This window comes from Phocoena sinus, chromosome 8, assembly GCF_008692025.1.
Source record: "Phocoena sinus isolate mPhoSin1 chromosome 8, mPhoSin1.pri, whole genome shotgun sequence".
Lineage (NCBI taxonomy): Eukaryota > Metazoa > Chordata > Mammalia > Artiodactyla > Phocoenidae > Phocoena > Phocoena sinus.
Window position 1 is genome coordinate 38,140,302 of NC_045770.1, and position 13,597 is coordinate 38,153,898.

Genomic DNA, 13,597 nt, shown 5'->3' on the forward strand with positions numbered 1-13,597 from the left:
TTACTTGGGGTGGGGTAATTTCTGTGTAATAACTAACTCATTTGTCATAAATAATTACAGCTAATATTGATACTTAAATGTGGTGCTACATTTTTTTTAGACGCTTTACATATTTTATTGCGAGCAAGATAGGGAAACGATCTGTGGTAAAGGATCTTGGAATAGTAAACAATAACAGTGTCTGAGAAGAGGAGCTCGTAGATGAGTAAATACAATACAGTGTTACAGGTATTATGATAGAAATATGTACAGTGTACAGTGAAGGAAGAAGTAGTCATGTTTATGAGATGGATGGGGCAAAGAGGGCATGGAAGTGTACGAAGGACATTAGAGGCAAAGACAGCAGGATTAGCAAAGGTGCACATGCATGAAATAGCTAAAGAACTTAGAGAATCTGCAAGCCATTCCCAGTGGGTTCAGATGAATAAGAGCTCCAGCTAGATATGTAGAACAAAGGCCAGATCATGGAAGACTTCAAGTGTTGTGCTAAGGAGTTTGGGCTCGATTCTGTAGGCAGTGAGTAATCACTGAAGATTTAAGCAGGGAATGCAAGTTAAAACCACAATGAGATACCACCTCACACCTGTTAGAATGGCTCTTATCAAAAAGACAAAACATCACAGGGCTTCCCTGGTGGCGCAGTGGTTGAGAGTCCACCTGCCGATGGAGGGGACATGGGTTCGTGCCCCGGTCCGGGAAGATCCCACATGCCGCGGAGCGGCTAGGCGCATGAGCCATGGCCACTGAGCCTGTGCGTCCGGAACCTGTGCTCCTCAACGGGACAGACCACAACAGTGAGAGGCCCGCGTACCACAAAAAAAAGACAAAACATCACAAGTGTTGGTGAGGATGTGAAGAAAAGGGAGCCCTGGTAGACTGTTGGTCGGCATATAAAGTGGTACAGTCTCTATGGGAAACAGGATGGAGGTTCCTCAAAAAATTAAAAATAGAACTACTGTATGATCCAGCAATTCGACTTCTGGATATTTATCTGAGAAAAACGAAAACACTAACTCAAAAAGATATGTGCACCCTCATGTTCATTGCAGCATTATTTACAATAACCAAAATGTGGAAGCAACCTAAGGGTCCACTGATGGATGAATTGATAAAGAAAATGTGCGACACACACACACACACACACACACACAAAATGGGATATTATTTACCATAAAAAGAAGGAAATCTTGTCATTTGCAACAACATGGGTGGATCTTGAGGGCATTATGCTAAGTGAAATAAGTCAGAGAAAGACGAATACTGTATGATCTCACTTATATGTGGAATCAAAAACAAAAACCGAACTCACGTAGAACAGATTGCTGGTTGCCAGAGGCTGGGGATTAGGGTAGGAGGGAATGGGTGAAATGTGAAGGTGGAAAAAGTACTTCTGGTTATGAAATAAAGTCATGGGGATGTGATGTACAGCATGGTGACTATAGTTAATAATACTGTACTGTATAGTTGAGAGTTGCTAAGAGAGTTGATCTTAAAAGTTCTCATCAGAGACTTCCCTGGTGGCGCAGTGATTAAGAATTCGCCTGTCAGTGCAGGGGACATGGGTTCGAGCCCTGGTCTGGAAAGATCCCACATGCCGCGGAGCAACTAAGTCCGTGCGCCACAACTACTGAGCCTGAGCTCTAGAGCCCGCGAGCCACAGCTACTGAAGCCCGCACGCCTAGAGCCTGTGCTCCACAACAAGAGAAGCCACTACAATGAGAGGCCGCACACCGCAACAAAGAGTAGCCCCCACTCACTGCAACTAGAGAAAGCCCACGCACAGCAACGGAGACCCAATGCAGCCAATAAATAAATAAATGAATTTATGAAAAATAAAGTTCTCATTAGAAGAAAAATTGTAAATATGCATGGTGATAGATGCTAACAAGACTTAACTGTGATTATTTCATAATATATACAAACATGGAATCATGCTGTACACCTGAAACTAATATAATGTTACATGTCTATTATATCTCAATTTAGAAAAAAGTTTTAAGCAGAGGAATGATAGGATCATATCTGTTTTTGAAAGATCATTTTGGTATTAGTTTAGGATGATATATTGGATGAGTAGTTGAGGGAAGAGGTGTCGAGCTAAGACAGTAAAAAGTAGGATAGAAAAAAGGATGCATTCGGGAGATGATAGGGTGGTAGACTCTACAGGACTGTGTATTGATTGGATGTGATTGGCTTGGGGAAAAGATAGTGATGGTTTAGAAAAATCACTTGATATGTGGGAGTGTTGCTGAGCACTGCCCAGGGTCTAGCTAATATTTTCTAACCATGAGTTTTAAATGGCTCCAATGTGAAGATGTATTCCATTAGCACAGGAGAAGGTAGATAGTTATTCAATATATTGATCTGAATTTAGGGATTAGTTAGGGAAGTGGTGGTCAGTGGATAAGGATATAAGAATATTGAGTGTTTGGCGAGAGAGAGTATAAAATGTTACTGTGTATTCCAGGTTGGATGGGGAAGGAAATGAAGGGGGATAGAGAGAGCAATAAAGCATGAAGGATAATAATGACAAATGGAGGAGTTGAGGGATGAGTTGTCACCACTAGGTTGAAGATTAGATGAAGGGAAAGTTAAAGTGAGATATTTGGAAAGAAGAGCATCTGTGGTCAGATATTGATTTCCTTAAGTTTAAGATTACAAACGCTGGGTAGTTTCCAGAAATGATAAAGTACAGTGTGTGACTACAGAAGCACATTGCTAAGGTGGGGTTATAGATGAGTGATGTAAGAAGTGAGGAATTTTGAGCTAGGTTGTTGCTAGTTTGCCCTTATGGGCATTAAAATTCCCATGACGAAGGCACTTTTGGAGTAGAAAGAAGCTTTGGAGTAGAAAGAAGCTTTAGAGAAGAAAGTTGAGCCAGATTAGAAAGTTCTTACTGAGTGAGGAGGAGTAATTAAAAGGTGAGTGGATGATAGTTACAGAGACGTTTTATACCCAAATCCCATGAACCTCAGAGGAAGAAGGCTTTTATGTATGAAGATGGAAAAGTAATACTAGTGTAGAAGCATGAGAAAGGAGCTGGGGAAACGCTGGCTTTACCTTTGGGCTTTTAAGATGTGGAACAAGAAAGTTTTCTCTAGAAAAGGCTGCAGTGAAGTGGATTCCTGGAAGGAGATCTCAGTTGAAGCAAAGAGGTGGAGGGGAGAATTTGGTTGAAAATGTAAGAGAATTTATTCAGTATGGAGTAAAAAGTCTAGTATAAAGGTTAGGAAAAGTTAGGAGCTGAAGGAAGACTTGGGCAGGGAAAATGGATGGAGAAAACACATAGTCGGACTAGAAGGTCTGACATTTTTGAAGAAGTTCAGGATGACAAGGATAACAGGAATGTTTGGATTCAAATTTATGTAGTGAAGTTTATGGGCCTAGGAAAACCAAAGTGTCATTGGTTACTTAATGAGATTAGCAGACTGCAATCTTTGCTCTGAGTTCAAATGCCTTGCCAATTACTAGATTCTTATTCTCTAGCAGCTTATAATTTAAAAAGGAGGAGGCTGTGTAACCAAAGAGATCTAGTCTAATGTGGAAAGTGTTAAGTGCCATTTTAGAGTATAGGCAGAAGTGTAGTCGACTGAGAGTTTTGTTCCAGCTGGAAGACCTGGGGAAGATTTCTTGGAAAAGCTAGCCTTTTAACCGGGTCTTAAAGTGTAAGTAGGATGTTAATAAATAGATTGGGATAAATGGGAATTCTTTTTGGAATGGCATGAGCAAAGGTATGAATTCAGGGAAATACAGAGCTTGTTTGTGGAACAGTTCATAAAAGGTCAACATAGAGAGTTTGACCTCAAGACGAGCAGTGGGGAAATGGAAGAGAGCAGTGGAAATTAGGTTGTATTATTGTAGTAGCCATGGTGATCAGAAGCGTGCATAGAGCCCATATGATAGGAGAAAAATAACTGCTGAAAAATAACTGCATTCTGTGGCCACCTTCAGTCTGAGTAGCCACTTCATGTTTATACCAGAACTTTCAGGAGTTCTGGTGGTGGTAGTGGTGGTGGTGGTGTGTGTATTTGTGTTTGCTGTAATCACAAGTATTCCCACCCTTGTCCCCTCCAGCCCCTCGTTGTCTGCCTGGAGTTTAAAAGCTTTTAGTGCTTATTCAAATGCAACAGTGTAGATCACAATATCTCCCCATGTTTATGTGTATCTGAAAAGAGAAGTTAATAATTAAAGGCTGTTTTCTACACTTTTGCTTGAAAGACTGATTCTTTGAGACTGCAAAGTATTAGTTGCAAGACCTGGTTTTGTTTGTTACCTTATTTCTCTTAAATTTGTTTATTTCATACTTTGGCTCTAAAGAACTATTTGGTGTCTTAATGGTACATGCTATAATATTCCTATTGATACTATTATTTTTAGGTACACACTACCCATAATTCCAAATTGTATTTTATTGCCTTTACATGTTTTTTCTGTTTTCCCAGAAGATCATATACATAAAAAATAGTATCATGCATTTCAGCTTGTTCAAAATAGACTTTGTGAGGTGTTGATTGCTGTAACACTTAGAATTGTGTTTGGCTATACAGAATAGAAAACTCCATTAGTGATTTTAAAAATTGAACTTCATTTATTTTACATAACCAAAATTCCCAAAGTGTAGGGAGTTGTTGGTATAGATTCAGCTGCTCACCAGGAAAGGACTTTATGCTCTTTTGTGTCCTTTGCAAGCCAGCATTTGCTCATGTTTACAGGATGGCCACAGTATATCCAAGCTTTACGTTCTTGGTCCAGGTAAGAGAAAGTAGGAAAGGTTAAGGACCACCTTGCTATTTCTGCTCCTCTTTATTAAGAAAATAAGAGGCTTCCATAACAATTAATAAACTGCCCCTTAAATCTCATTGGCCATAATTGTGTCTCACTGTTTCCTAGACACAAGGGAGCCAAAAACAAGCACGTCATCTTGGGCTGGCCACAAACTGTCCTCACTAAAGTCAGGAAAGAAAGGGGTGTGTATATATATGGAGCAGGCAGCAAACAATATCTGTTAGAGTACTGTGCCTAAAGTTTGTCTATTTTACTTGTTATTTTAATGCACATGGAATATAATTACTCAGAAACTGGTACAGGAAAAAAGGAAGAAATCATTCTCAGCCTATCAGTTTCTCTTTCCTTGCATTATAAAACTAGATAATAGAATTCTTAAGACTGCTCCTTTGTATAATATAGATTCTTGGATACAAAAACAATTACACAATTATACTTTGAAATAGTTAATAAAATAAAGATGTTTGTATTTGAATAAACAATTTTGAAGTGTTCACACTGGAATGCCATTTTCATTCATTTAAGTGAAGTGACAGTTTATTTTAGGGGAGATGTTTTTCACACTGTATAAATATATAAAAACATTGTAGATAGCATGATCTTATACATGGAACACTGAAAACTCTACCAAAATAACTGTTAAAACTAATAAGCACATTCAGGTTAAGTTGCAGGATACAAAATCAACGTGCAGAAATCAGTTGTTTCTATATGCTAGCAATGAACTTTCCAAAAAAGACATTAAGAAAACAAATTCATTGCAGTAACATCAAGAATAAAATACTAAGGAGTAAAATTAACCAAGGCGGTAAAAGACCTGTATGAAGAAAACTATAAAACGATGGAAGAAATTGAAGAAGACACAAATCAATAGAAAGTTATCCTATGTTAATGGATTGGAAGAATTAATCTTGTTAAAATGTCACTGCTGCCCAAAGTGATCTACAGATTCAATGCATTCTACATAAAAATTCTGATGGCATTTTTCACGGATAGGAAAACAATTCTAAAGTCAGTATGGAACCACACAAAACATGAAATAGCTAAAGCAATCTTGAGCACAAAGAACAAAGCTGGAGGCATCATACTTCCTAACTTTAAACTGTATTACAAAACTATAGTTATCAAAACAATACGGTACCAGCATAAGAAAACAGACGCATAGACATTAGAACAGAACAGAGAGCCCAGAAATAGAACCACACATGTATACAGTCAACTTGCCTTTGAAAGAGCACCAGGAATGCACAGTGGGGAAATGATAGACTCTTCAATTAATGGTGTTGGTGAAAATGGATATCCACATGCAAAAGGATGAAATTGGACTCTTGTATTACATCACACACAAAAATCAACACAAAATGGATTAAACATTTAAAAGTAAGACCTGAATCTCTAACACTCCTAGAGGAGAACATAGCGAAAAAGCTCTTTGGTGTTGGTCTTGAGAATGGTTTCTGGGATTTGACACCAATAGTGCAGGCAACAAAAGCAAAATTAAACTATTGGGACTACATCAAAAACAAAAAGTTTCCCTATAACAAAAGAAAAAAATAAAACGAAAAAGTGACCTACCGAGTGAGAGAAAATGTTTTCAAATCCTATCTGAAGAGGGAAAAAGTGGACATACTGATCAAAAGGGACAGATTTTCAGTTATAAATTAAGTTCTGGGTACCTAATATATAGCACGGTGACTATAGTTAGTAATATAGTATTGTATACTTGAAACTGCCAAGACAGTAGATCTCAAATTCTCTCACCAGAAAAAGAAAGGTAACTGTGTGAGGTGATGGATGTTTCAGTTAGCTTAATTGTGATCATTTCACAATGTATACATATGTCAAAACATGTTGTACACCTAAAATATATACAATTTTTAGTAATCAAACCTCAATAAAGCTGAAAAAACCAATAAAAAAATGAACTGACAGTTTTTTGAGGGGAGAGAATTTTCACATTGTAAAAATAGTTTAGTAATCATTATACACAGGTTTATGATGGACAAATTTTAAAACAAAAATATGATTCTTAAATATCACAACCTCAAGGTGGATTATTCCATCAGAATCTAATGAAGTTTTGACTTTTCATGTGAGGGAGACTTTTAATATGTTGGGAATGAAACTTTAGAAAAATATATTTATCAGAACTTTAAGTTTCAATTCAAAGTATCTGAGATTTTTCTTCCTTAAATAATTAAAATTTTTTTTTAGTTTGTGGCATAGGTATATTGTCACTGTATTTTTGGCCGCAGGGCATGTGGGATCTCAGTTCCCTGACCAGGGATTGAACCCATGGCCCCTGCGGTGGAAATGCGGAGTCTTAACCACTGGACCGCCAGGGAAGTCCTGTATTTTTTTTTTTTTTTTTTCGATACGCGGGCCTCTCACTGTTGTGGCCTCTCCCGTTGTGGAGCACAGGCTCCGGACGCGCAGGCTCAGCGGCCATGGCTCACGGGCCCAGCTGCTCCGCGGCATGTGGGATCTTCCCAGACCGGGGCACGAACCCGTGTCCCCTGCATCTGCAGGCGGACTCTCAACCACTGCGCCACCAGGGAAGCCCAAGTCCTGTATTTTTGAATTTAAGAAACATAATACATGTTAACTGTATACACAGGCACTGAAGTCGATTTTAAGGAAAATAAAGACACGGTCCTCCCTCTTGGGGTATTTAAATTTTAGTTGGTGAAACTAAATTTACATACCTGAGATCAGTAAACAGTAAAAGACAGTATGTGATCAGGTATCAAAAGTTCTGTAAGAATTTAATAATAAAAGTGACTCTAGAGTGTGACTACTTATTGTAAAGGAAGAAGTGGATATTTAAGACAGGCTTGTTAAAAATATAGAATTTGGTTTGTTGGAAAGGTACAAGGTACAAAGACAGGCTCATGTTTCCATCTTCTGCTCTTCTGCTCATCCAGCACTGTCGAACTATTTGAAGTTTCTCAAGTGTTCTGTGCTCTTTGATAATTCTACACTTCTGTAGTGTTTTTTGTTTGTTTTTGGAATTCCCTTACTTGTTTGTCAGCCTGACAATTTCCTATCGTTCAAGACTCAGTTCAGATGTCACCTCTGTGATGTCTTCCCTGAACTTTCCTGGGTAGAGTTAGGTGCTTTCTTTTCTTTTCTCCAAGTTTGTAATCATAGTCCTTCTTTCTCTTTCTCTTTCTCTCTCTCTCTGCCCTCACCCCACCCCATGTGTGTGTGTATGTAGTTATAGAGTTATCACATTGCACCATTATCTACTTGTCTGTCTCTTTCACAAGCTTGTGAGCTTTATGAACATGAGGGTTTTGCCATATTTATCTCCAAATCATAGTGCCTGGTGTAATGGTTTTTCACATTAGCCTGATCATTGGATGAATAAATGGATGGTTGAATAAAAAGAAAGAATTAACCTGGAGTGTATTCATGAGTACTGGGGAAGCTTGTCCAGAGGGAATGTGGATGGTAATAATACTTAGCCCTATTCTTACCAATAGAGCTTGCAATTTATCAGTATTTGGAGATAAGATTGAATAGGCAAAGTAGGACTGGTTGGCAGTGGAAGTTTTAAGAAATAATAGAGTTACAGTTAATAAAATTTCTGAAATTGGTTTTTAACACGCCCATTTTTCAAACACTGCTTTTGTATCTTGTAGTGCTTCCACTTCTCATTCAGAGAATTCAGTGCATACAAAATCAGCTTCTGTTGTATCATCGGATTCCATATCAACTTCTGCAGAGAACTTTTCTCCTGATTTGAGGGTACGTATACTGTTTCTAAGTTCTAGTGAAGTATTTTCTGTTAGCTGTTTGTGGCCACACTATCAATATAACCTTTAATTAAGAAGGAGACACTGATGGAAGTCTCAAAGACCTGAGTCTTTATGTAATATCCCAGAACAGGCCATTCTTATTTATTTGTAAAAGAAAAATGTATAATTCATCTCTGGGTTTGATATCTTTAAGATAATTAATGAATTTTTTTGTGATATAAAAGATTTTCATGAATACTCCCATAATGCTTTACTCCCAATAATAGCTAATATTTTTTGAGTACTTACCATGTGCCAGGTATTGTTCTAAGTGCTCTAATGAAATATCTCTTGTAATACTTATAGCAATTCTGTGAGGTAGAAGTTATTATTACTACCATTCTACAGATGACAGTAACTCAGAGAGAGATTAAATAACATGTCCAAGGTCTCATAGCCAATAAATTTAATTGTCAGTATTACAGCTCATGTAGTCCAGTTCTGGAGCTAAGTCACTTAAATACTGTGCTATAGTTGCTACATACCTCATTATAGTATGTAGGTATTCCTCTATTTATTAAAGGTCTTGTTGCTATGAAATTAACCATATCAGTGATATCCTGTAGCACTTTGTACATTTTTGGATTCATCTGCTTTTCTACTGCTGCTTGTCTATGAATGTTGGGGAAAATGAATTTCATATGTAGTGATAACCTTTAAACCTTACCTCAAAATCTTTTTATTCTGATCAAGTGACTGCCTTCTCAGTGGTTATACTTTCACAATTTTAACTAAAACGTTGTTTTCATTAATGAAGTCATTTGCTGTTGAGAATATATTGAGAATATATCTTTGTCATGTATTTCATTTTCAAAACCAGAATCCAACAAATGTAAGGAGACAGGTTAGAAGCTTGTGTAAAGGTTTCTGCATATTTGCCATTGTCTCTTGTGAAATGTCATAAAATACTAAATTGGATATAGCAGGACTTTAAACATTGCTACAAATGATAAACATTTATCTTTATAATCTGAATATATGTTGTGCTGGTTAAAAAGGACTCATATTATCATTAGCTGTTATCTTGAAGCACAGCATACATTTAGGGCAGGGTTTATCATTAATAATAGTGGATATAAGTCCACTGTTGCCTTTCATTAATTTATTACTATTTAAAAATACATATTTGATATATGTATCTAACCTTGGTTTAGTCATTATATTAATAAAAATACATTAAAGGCCTGTAGGCCTCTTGATAATTTTGAAATTTTTTGGCCTACTTCTGGTCAGATTTTATTAGTTAAAAAATCATCGTTTTTAACTTCTTGTGACTGATAAAGAACTCATATTAGGAATGGGAGAACTGTCGCTTTTATTTTTAGCCTGTGCTTCTATTATTATATTTTACCTGCTGTTTCTTGCCTAAAATATGTTAAACCATGCGTGTATTCTTGTGAGGGTTAGCTTAGTTTTAAACTACTTAACTAGGCACGGGTGTGAATTGCAGTACATTGAAGGACGCTGAAAGGAGGCCTCCACTGTCAGCTTCTCTGTGTGCAGACCCCCTTTATTTCCTCAGGATGTCATGTATACCATAATAAGAGTGACTGGCTTACATTGGGACAAAATAAGGGTCATAATGTTAATCTGCAGGTTAAATATTATAATTTATTTCTTATTTTTATTAGATATATATATATATATATTTTTTGCATTACGCGGGTCTCTCACTGTTGTGGCCTCTCCTGTTGCGGAGCACAGGCTCTGGACGCGCAGGCTCAGCGGCCATGGCTCACGGGCCCAGCCGCTCCGCGGCATGTGGGATCTTCCCTGACTGGGGCACGAACCCGTGTCCCCTGCATTGGCAGGCGGACTCTCAACCATTGTGCCACCAGGGAAGCCCTAGATAAGTTTTTAATTTTAGAACAGGTTTAGATTTACAGAAAAATTGCAAAGATCCTACAGAGTTCCCAAATACTTGACATCCAGTTTCCCCTATTATTAATATCTTACATTAGTATGGTACGTTTGTCAAAATTAATGAACCAATGTTGATGCATTATTATTAACTAAAATCAATGCTTTATTCACATATCCTTAGTTTTTACCTAATGTCCTTCTTTTTGTTCCATGGTCCATCTGGGATACCACACTGCATTTAGTAGTCATGTCTCCTTAGGCATGGCACCTCTTGGCTGTGACAGGTTTTGCTTTCTTTCTTTGTTTTTCATGACCCTGTTAGTTTCGAAGAGCACTGGTCAGATACTTTGTAGAATGTCTGGTGTTTTACCCATTATTAGACTGGGATTATGTCTTTTGGGGAAGAAGACCACAGAGGTGAAGAGCCATTTTCATCATATCATATCAAAGGTACATACTATCAACATGATTTGTCACTGTTGATGTTAACATTAATCACTTGGTTGAGGTAGTGTTAGGTTCTTTCACTATAAAATACTCTTTTTTCCCCTTCTTATCCTTATACTATACTCTTTGAAAGGAAGTAACTATGCACAGTCCATGCTTAAGGAGCCCAGACTACCTTGTTAGAGTGGAACACCTTTTATTTCTTTTGCATGAGAGATTTGTCTCTTCTCCCTCATTTATTGATTTATGCAATCATTTATTTATATCAGTATAAACTCATGGATATTTATTTTATATATTACAGTCCAGTACTACTTTGTTGCTCAAATTGTTCCAGCTCCAGATTGGGATTTCTTTCAGTCAGATCTTGTGTCCCTTTGACATACTCCTATCATTATGGTGTTTTGCTGTTGTTGTTGATTGTTTTGTTCGTTGTTTGTTTATCAGCTCTTCCTTACTTTCTGTCACTGCAAGATACTCCAAGCTCATCTTGATACTTCCTGCCCCAGTCCTAGAATCATCATCCATTTCTCAGGGAGCCAGATTTCTTTTATTGGAGAATGGTATTAGAAACCAAGATCTGGGCACTACGTGCTCCCTCCCTTCCTTCCTTCCTCTCTCCCTCCCTCCTTTCCCCAAAAAAGGTAACAAAGTACTTTTATTCTCCTTCTGAAGCAAAAGATCATTTGCATACATCCTATTTGGAGATAATGAGTCTGGTGATCATATGTAAGTTTGTCTGGAGTAGTCTTATTTTATGCTGTTGTCCCTTCAGGTTTTACATTAGACACAAAAATATCCTGAATTATTGACTCTCTTAGCACTAGGATACTAAGGGAATCTTAAATTTATACATCAGGTCCATGACTTCAGGAATTGTCCCCATTAGTGCCTTGTCAATTCAGCATCTTTCACAACTTTGTGGGGCCCTCAGATAATTTTTTTTTTTTTTTTTTGCGGTACGTGGGCCTCTCACTGTTGTGGCCTCTCCTGTAGCGGAGCACAGGCCCCGGACGTGCAGGCTCAGCGGCCGTGGCTCACGGGCGCAGCCGCTCCGCTGCACGTGGGATCCTCCCGGACTGGGGCATGAACCCGTGTCCTCTGCATCGGCAGGTGGACTCTCAACTACTGCGCCACCAGGGAAGCCCAACTCAGATAATTTTTAATAGACAAATGAAGAGACAATTGTTAAATGTTAAATTAAGGAGAAGATGGTTTTGGGCAACCAAAGGTTAACCGTACTTTCCACAGTACAGTGCCTGAAATGACAGAGAAAAAAGAAAAAACTAATGTGCTTAGGCTGACTGTTTTCCTGTTTCCTCATTTTAAAAGATATCCTTGATAATTAGATATAATCTTTACCTTAATCACAGTCTTTTTTTCAGTTGTGGAAGGGAAATGAAGGAGTAACATTTAATATCATTTTAAAAATGCAGCCTGATTTCAAATGTATGTGTAGGGTGGAGGAAAAACATACTTCTAATAATTGAAAAAAGTGTAGTATGCTACCTGGATAAATATTTATACACGCCTTATCTCATTTAACTTTCACAACAATCCTGTGAGACAGATATCACTACCCCGTTTGACAAAGAGCAACCTGATATTTAGAAGAGCTGAATTAAATCATGTGCTTAAAGGCACACAGCTGGGTGTTGCCCTTGTATTGATATTTGGTCTCAGATTGGTCATATTCCTGTACAGCACATTATCCAGAGAGACTATTCTCCCATGATTTTGTTGCTAAGTTTTTTCAAATGTGAAGTGCAATTTTCTTAATTAAAAAGAATAACTTTAACACATTTTTGAGGTAGAAATAGCAGTTTTCAATATCCCTTAATAAGTGAGAATTGCTTTTCTAATTAATCGTAAAAGATGGTTTTTCTAATAATATCTGATCTCTCCCCCTTCTCAATTTTGTTAGTTGATGATATTTTGCTTTTATTATGTATACCTTTAGTGGCTATAAAATGGTAGTGTTCTAGTAAATAATAGGTGCAACTAACTGCAGACAGCTATGTTGTTCTTTGACCATGGTTTGGCTCTATTTATGAGATGAGGGGCTTGGTATGGTAGTTTGAACATCATCATTCACAGACGATTTGAAGTTGGTTAACCTCTAGGCTTTGAGTTCTCCACATAGCCTCATGTTTATCTCTGCCCTGAGCCTCAACATTTTAGAAGCTCTGTTAGTAACAACTTTTTTTTTTTTTTTTTGTGAGCCTCTCACTGTTGTGGCCTCTCCCGTTGTGGAGCACAGGCTCCAGACACGCAGACTCAGCGGCCATGGCTCACGGGTCCAGCTGCTCCGTGGCATTGTGGGATTTTCCCGGACCGGGGCACGAACCCGTGTCCCCTGCATCGGCAGTGCGGACTCTCAACCACTGTGCCACCAGGGAAGCCCCAGTAACAACTTTTAAATAGAAGTATAAAGAACATAATGCATTGAAAAGCTAATCCTGCTTCATTAAAAATATTAAATTGAATTGTATAGGTTTTCTGCTGCAGGCACCATGAAGTGACACTTTCCTGAAAGGTTAGTGTTGCAGTGGAGTAATAGCTGTGAAAGCTTCTGTTATGAATTTCTTAGTCAAGCAAGATTCTTTGCTCCTACATCAGTAAAGCAGAATGGAAAATCAGTGGGGGTAGTGGACTATTCTAGATATCTTGAACTTATATTTACTCAGGTGGAATTCTATTTG

General features: G+C 37.9%; 1 protein-coding gene across 9 annotated transcripts in view; it reads left to right on the forward strand.

Moving 5' to 3' along the window:
• The window catches only part of MTMR2 (myotubularin related protein 2), a 109,074-nt gene that overhangs the window by 30,399 nt on the left and 65,078 nt on the right, over window positions 1-13,597 (forward strand). For all 9 annotated transcript variants that reach the window (XM_032639213.1, XM_032639210.1, XM_032639206.1 and 6 more), the window contains one exon: window positions 8,430-8,535. Coding sequence is in view for 4 of the 9 variants with exons in the window: in XM_032639206.1 (XP_032495097.1) it covers window positions 8,430-8,535 (106 nt within the window). In the remaining 5 variants the exon portion in view is untranslated. The remainder of the gene's footprint in view (window positions 1-8,429; window positions 8,536-13,597) is intronic.